We start from the raw sequence: 7,604 nt of genomic DNA, 5'->3' as shown, positions 1-7,604 counted from the left end.
GGATGTCCTTTTCAGTTCAGGAACACAGTAATATTGTTATTGCAACATTTCTTAAGCTCTATTTTCCTGTGTTTCAATCTCAAAGCCACCATTGTTGTAGGGGTTTAGGTCAGAGCGTGTAGAGGACTTCTTGATTCCACGTTGTATCAGTTTGTAGAGCGCCACCAGAGGGATGGAAACCACAGGGACAGTACAGAGGAGGATGATTATGGCAAACACCCAGTCTGGGTAGGGCAGTGTTTCAGTGCCAGGGAAGGGTTCCTTAAAACAGACACAATAAAAAAAACAGCTTATAAAAGGCTAGAGCTAACCGGCTATTAGCTTAGCATGATAACCTAAAGTCACTGTGCTCGAAAAAGGAAACACTTATAACTAACTGTGCATGGATTAAATAAAGTTAATAGTAAAGTTAATGAGTAAAATTCGGATGTGCTAGGAGGCATATTTTTGACATTTGGGCCAGAACCAGGCTAGCTGTTTTCCCTTCACTTTCACTGCTAATTTCTTTCAGCCCCAGCTTATATAGTATATTATATCATATTCAGAGAACAAATAGGAGAGTATCAATCTTCTCATCTCCCTTTCACAATATCGGGAATAAATATATGTCTAATATTATGAAACTATTCCTTCAACCACTATCACTAATTACCACCAATTGTCTAATTTGCTACTTAAGCACTGCGTGAGAAGAAGGTAAGGTAAAAACAACACCGTCAAATATATAGCCAATGTCCTTGGCAAATGGATACAAGCGAACACATCAAGCACACATAGCAACATAGACGCTCATTTAGAATGATGTTTCAGAAAGCCTGTCAGATTTGAAGAAATAATCTTGAAGATTTTAATTTAAATAAATGTCTGTTAAGTCACTATCTGACGTAACACAACGGTGAGTAAGCCTATGGCCCACTGATGAAAGCCTTTGCATCTGCAGAATTACAGACTGTGTCGTGGCGACTAACTGGCGCCCAGTTAATGACACGTTTTTACATCACCCAGCAGTGGTTGGTCTGCCAGAGGGTAGGCGGAGCTAAGCAGCTGCTTTTCCGGTCTCTGCAAGTGTTACGAGTAAACAGTAATCTTCTATGGCTGAACAAACAAAGAAAAGATCGATGACTACAGATACAACTTCAAAAATAAGTGAAAATCCAAAGAAAAAAAAACAAATTCGACGCTCAGATGAAAGCAAACAGTCTAAAAAGGAAAGCGACCGTCAGCGAGGAAAATCACTCATGTGCTGCAAAGACAACAAACTAAGATCTCGAGATGACTACTTTAAGTCCAATTTTGACTTTCTTTTATGCTCTGTTTTTGTTCTCCACCAGCCCCTAGGGAAATACGGAAGGGATACCTTTTTTCTCCTTACATTAATGTATCTGTGTTAATGCAGAGTACACAAAAATTCACTAAGTTATTTAGTATCACATTCAATCTTAATTTAAATTTTTTAGGGATTTTTTCTGAACCAGCGGAGCAACATTAGCATTAGTTAGCATTTATTTCGTATAGAGTGAATTTTCAACCAAATGTAGGTCCAAAACCATCTCTGGGTTTGTCAGTGTTTGTTATTTTGGGTTCATCCATTATGTATCTGAAAATATTGATTATGGCAGCGTTAAATGCTGTCCGTGGTAAGTTTTCCATTCCCTTTTGTGCTTCACACACAACAGCACTAAATCTATGGTATATGCACTATACCGTAATACTTAATGTTATTGACATTTCCTGGTCAGTATTGCTTACCCTCGTTGCATTCCATGCAGGATAGTGGGGATAATTCTGTGCCTGGACGATCACATAAGCAACCAACACCACCAGGAGCAGCAGAGGACTGACCCACAGCCAGCATTGCCTCCAGAAGATGTTGGGCCTCCTCCCAGTCATAAAATAGATATCTTCACTGAAACTGTCGTAGCACAAGAGGCCCAGAGGAAATGTTAAAACGTACTTGAATCTAATTAGTATTTAAATCTCATTAGACTTTAAAGTAATAGTAAAATTTACTTTTTCATTCCATGGATATAAATGACTGCCATGAACTCGAAGAATGCAATGACGAGCAGAGGCACAGAGCCCACGTAGCTGTTAAAGACCTCCACCCAGTAGTTTCCTGAACCCAGTGTGAAGAGGAGAGCCGTCAAGAAGGATATCAAGCAGATGATCCCTGAGGAAGTGAAAAAAGAGTTTTTCAGAGAGGGAATTCATTGGAAATCATTTTGACTTTGGAACAGTTTAAGCTGATTTGTAGGTACCTGTCACGATCTCATTAGGGATCCACTTGGGCAGTAGTTGTAGGTCGTTGATGGGTGTGAGTACTCCCTCTATGTTTCCAAACATGGAGGAGAGGCCTAAGCTGAAGAGCATGACGAAGAATAAAACAGCCCACACTTGCGAGCCTGGCATCTCTATCACTGCTTCGGTGAACACGATAAAAGCCAAACCGGTACCTGATGCGCCCTGGGGTAGGGAGATGAAAGAGAGTCAAGGAAGTGATAAGGGAGGTAGCAGGAAGGGACTGTACATGTTTGACATGAACACAATGTACAACTCTACAGGCAAGAAAGGAGGCAAAAGCACAGAACAACCAGGACATTAGAAATATGCGATAAAATCCGAAGAATGCAATGTACTAGCTTGGATTTTTTTTCAAAGTTATAATACCTGGTCAAGGAATGTTTGCAGGTCACAAAGTCTCAGGGTCATATTGGCAATCTCTGGAAATGCAATTTGTAGCTGTTCAAAGATCTCATCATAGTTGTCAAGTGTCATTTTCTGGTCTTCCAGCTCAAAGTGGTTGGTCAGAGTCATGATGTTTCTGCAGACAGGATATAAATTGATTGTATCAGTAAGAAAAAACAGAAGGTTTAGAATCACAGAATATCTGTGCACACGTACTCCTGTCGACACGAGTTGAAGGCCGTTGTAGCTTTAAATCCCAGGATGGAGAAGATGGAAATTGAGGCGTAGAGAGATGTGGCGCTATTAATAACTCCTACTAAAACAGCGTCCCGCTCGCAGTCGTTTCTAACAGACACAAAAACAAAGCATTGTAAGACATCACATGTTTTACTCCAATTTTACAAAAGGAGTTAAGTAAGGAGATAACCCCGTACCTCTCTTCATTATAGCTGGAGAAAGCTATGAGACCTCCAAAACCCACAGAGAGAGAGAAGAAGATCTGGGTTGCAGCATCCAGCCACACCCGAGGATCTTTAAGTATTTCCCACTGAAACAAGCATAAAAACACATCAGGTCATTGTGGCGGGGAACAGGATACAATCTTACATCATCTGTGGTGCCAACAAGTGAAAAAAAGTTACATCAGGAGTAAAGAGGTAGAGTAGTCCATCAGTAGCTCCAGGCAGAGTGAGGCCACGGATCAGGAAAATAGTGAGCACCAGGTAAGGGAATGTGGCTGTCACATACACGGCCTGAAACATGCAAACAGTATACATACATCATTAACTGTTTTTTTCTTTTTCCTTTATTTTTCTTCTACATCTTCACAAGTTAAACAGACCTTTCCAATGGACTTTATCCCTTTGATAAAGCAGATGTAGACCACACACCAGGCGCTGGCCAGACAGATGACCAACCACCACTGTGGGGAGCCGCTGGTCTCGATGTCAGGAGTGATGTTCAAGGTCTGACGATACCAGAAGTAATTTACTGGAGAGCTCTTCTCACACTCCACATTAATGGCTTTATGGATAAAATTAGGTGGAAAAAACAGAAATGATGTTATAAATGTCCTGCAAGAAACAAGAACTTTTAGAGTTAATTCAAAATGTTCAAAACGACTTTTTATCACCATGTAACTAGGGATGCACGATATTGGATTTTTTGCCAATATCTGATATGCGGATATTTTCCAACCCTAATTGCAGAGAACATCATGTCTCCCCTTTAGTGGAATTGATATCATGCCTACTCTTAGTGGCCCACTGGCAGATTCTTGAGATGGGCGATTAAATTTATAGTGTTGAATTAATGAGATTTGGCCCCTCCTCGCATGACAGATGCTGAGCAACCATTGCAAATAGCAACCTTGCTGCCCGTTTCAGAAACTTTGAAACAGCCATACTGCAGACATCTTGCACCTTTCTTCACGCTTGACAGAAGAGGCGTGGTGCACGTGGCGCACACACTCGCACAAAGTTAATGGCGTAGCATTACGTCAAGCTTTTTTAGAGAATAATTTAGGCATAATTGAAGTGTTGTTTTACCGATACCGATTATGTGCCGATAATATCGTGCATCACTACATGAAACATATCTTGGTGTGATAACTGAAAACAACACAGGCTGTTACTTGCTTTTCACAATCTGTTAGTGAGCAACACTCTTAAAGATAACTTGAAAGAAAAGCCTGCTTATTTAACTTTATGTGATGAGGCAGTATCTTTTAGTGCCATAAAGCAATTCTGTTATTTACCTATTAAATCTGACTTGAAATGCCACGTAGACCATGATTGTAAACCACTCCCTTTGGTGATAGTCTTTCAACTTTATTGTTCCGAAACTAATTTCTTAGACCAAAACTGATGCATTTGAATTTTGGTGTAGTATTGAGCTTCTTTGTTGTGACTGTCAGGGTGGTAGTAGCAATCACACACAGAGACATTTGAATGCATCGTGAGCAGCTGAAATGTTCTCTTGTTACCTGTGTGGTTATCATTGAGTGGACACTGGCTCCACGGCAGCGGGTTTTGGAAAGAGTGAAAGAAGTACCAGAGCACCCAGGCCAGGATGGTGTTGTAGAAAATGCCCACCAGGAATGACACCACCATGGAGGCAATTCCTACACAAGGGAATTAAATTATGAACAACCTCTGAGAAATATAAAATTCTCACACATTTTTTATCATGATTCCAGTCCACCCACCGACTCCACCCAACAGTGGTGAGATGGAGTTCCAGACACCGATGCTGCCCTTGCGCATCCTCTGTCCGATGGCCAGCTCCAGGTAGAGCAAGGGGAGGCCCTCAAACACCAGCGCTATCAGGTAGGGGATGAGGAATGCACCTGAAGACATGAAGTTACATTTAGTGTACCTCCCAGTTAGAGAGAAAGAGACAGATTGGATTGTCTTAATGAACATGTTTATAGATAAATTTTGCAATAAGATTCATGAGAGGCTATTTGCACCATGTAGATAAATGTGAAATGACTGCCACTTTTAATTATATTAAAGCTCCTGTGAGGAGTTTTTTGCTGGTTATGCTACAAAAGCAAACCAGAGCATCAGCGACAAGATTGATTATTTCTATATAGTTATTTTTAATGCCTGAAACTGCTGGCTGGGGGCAGGTGTCAGACGAAGCTAATAAGTGCACACTGCCTTTGTTTACTTTTTCCTGGGGCAAAAAATTAAAGTGAGTGATACATATGACACCACTTAAGCATGTACAGGACAAAATCAGCAAAGAGTTAAGCGGTACGGCTTTGTCCACGGGGGCGCCAAAATCAACACAAACCGGAAGTTCCTAACAGCGGCTTTAATCAAGACATAATGAGAAATTTAAGGCAATGTTTTGGCATACTGTAAAGCCTTGAAAGGTTAGAATAGCCTACATTTAGATGCTAAGTGATCTATGGATTTTTTATTTTTAAAAACAAGAGACTCTGGCTGTTAAAGTGGAGTATTTCTTCAACTTGCCGGTTCAGCTTCACTGTCACATGGATAGATACATTACATTTTTCTTGCCCAAAGTAGATTACAACACATCACCTCTGCTACAACATTAGCAGAGATATACTATGTTTCTTTTTTTATTTAGTATTATTACATCATCTTATTGTTCCTAGTGTTAGTGTGCATTAACTGTTATTATTTTTCCTGTGCTATGCCTGGATAAACAGCTCTTGCTGTAACATTATAATTTCCAAGTATCTATCCATCAATCCATCTCTATCAATGTAAAAACTGTATTAAATCAACCACCGCTCCATAAAACAAAGATCTAGAGCTGAAGGTAACTAAGCCGAGGTCAAACAGAGGCTCGGCTGAGTGCAACAGTCTGTGGGAACCAGGAATCCAAGAGTCAATATGAGAAGTTGATAGACCTGATGCACATTTAGAGCATTGGCTGTTTACTTGACTTAACCCTGACCCAGGTGAGGAGCCTGTGGCTTCCAGACCTTTTGAATATCTCACTGTAAACTATGAGGAAGTAAATACAGGAAGTGTTGCTGTTGAGCAGAAACAATCCACTGATGTTCACTGTTATCAATGAAGGAAAGATAAGGTTCACCCTTTCCAGCACACTGACAATGACTGGCCTAGTTAATTTGTTAATGGCTAAACTAAGACAAGTGCTGTTGCAATACAATTATGGATAAGATATTAAAGTATATCATGACCTGATAAAAACGTCTGAGGCATACAATGAAAAAAATACATTATTGGTTAAACACTCTCTAACAGTAAACTTAATCAAAATATGGGGCCATGTAAGATCTGGGAAATACAATGCAGGCCATATGAAAGCATCTCACCTCCTCCATAGATTTGACATAGGTAAGGGAAACGCCAGATGTTTCCAAGTCCCACTGCAAAGCCGATACATGTCAACAGGTACTGAACCTTGTTGTCCCACTTGGGTCTCTCCTCCACCCCAGAGTCTTTTGTTTTGGCCATCTTCAGCAGGCAAAAAAGCTTAGCACAATTCCAGCTCTGTTACAAGGCAGCAGCGCTAATAATCCTAATACTTCAGTCAGGTAGTATATATGTTTATATAGTCCAGACTTTTCCACCTGATCTCAGCTCAGTGTATCTCAAATAAAGTGCTGTCTTGATTGCTTTCGTCTGAGTGATGCCCACTTCTCCTCTCTCGTCCTCTTGCTCCCTCTTTTTTTTGTGGGCTGTCCTTAAATGTCCAATCAGTTGCAGCTTTGAGCCAGAGATACAGATTTATTAGGGTTTTTTTTTAAAGAAACCAGGCCACCAGGAAGGGTGGAAAACATCAGCCATGGTAATTTCCTGACTAACCCTCCCTGCTAGTTAAAAATGGGAGCTTGATAAGCCTTACATAATGGATAACCTATTGATATTGAAATGTACAGTGGCCTAAAAGAACCTTTCTTATGATAATCTGACTCATACAGCAAAGTCTGACTATTGCAATCTAACAGGTAAGAACACACAAGTAAAAACAAAAACAAAAATACACTTACGATAAACATTCAAAGCAAAGGAAAAAAGTAGTTAGAATATAATTAGTACACTATGAAAACAATTTGAGTAGTGAAGTAGAGGCAAATGAAAGCAAAAGATTAACTAATACAGTCCAAAGGTAGTGCCAGAGGTGTCACAGAATATTTGTCCTTATAATGAGTCTGTGGATGTGAGAAATGGTAAATGTACTGCCCCGAAAATACACCTTTTCTAGTCTTCAGACCACTCAAAGAGCTTTTAGACTACATCTCACATTCACCCACTCACACACTCATTCACACACTGATGGCAGAGGCTGCTATGCAAAGTGTCAAACAGCCCGTCAGGATCTAACTAATGACACTCACGCACTCACAAGTTGGTGTTCAGCGTCATGAATAAAACCACCAAGAATTACGATTGAGAGACGACCCACTCTGC

The 7,604-nt window shown here is 40.4% G+C and overlaps 1 protein-coding gene across 1 annotated transcript; it reads right to left on the bottom strand.

Moving 5' to 3' along the window:
* Positions 1–51: 51 nt before the first annotated feature.
* On the bottom strand, positions 52–6,647 carry slc6a18 (solute carrier family 6 member 18). Its single transcript, XM_069682078.1, has 12 exons — positions 6,506–6,647; positions 4,892–5,032; positions 4,670–4,807; positions 3,527–3,708; positions 3,327–3,437; positions 3,120–3,232; positions 2,902–3,030; positions 2,668–2,821; positions 2,259–2,463; positions 2,011–2,170; positions 1,750–1,912; positions 52–261 (listed from the first exon to the last, which is right to left on the bottom strand). Exons 1-12 carry the CDS (start codon positions 6,645–6,647, stop codon positions 52–54), a joined length of 1,848 nt encoding a protein of 615 aa, XP_069538179.1.
* Between the last annotated feature and the right edge of the window lie 957 nt (positions 6,648–7,604).

The sequence above is a fragment of the Semicossyphus pulcher genome, unplaced genomic scaffold (assembly GCF_022749685.1).
Source record: "Semicossyphus pulcher isolate SPU_LCO1_2020_fin unplaced genomic scaffold, fSemPul1.0.p SCAF_5, whole genome shotgun sequence".
NCBI classification, from domain to species: domain Eukaryota; kingdom Metazoa; phylum Chordata; class Actinopteri; order Labriformes; family Labridae; genus Semicossyphus; species Semicossyphus pulcher.
Note: the sequence above shows the minus strand (reverse complement) of the source record. Positions and strands in the feature narration are given on the sequence as shown.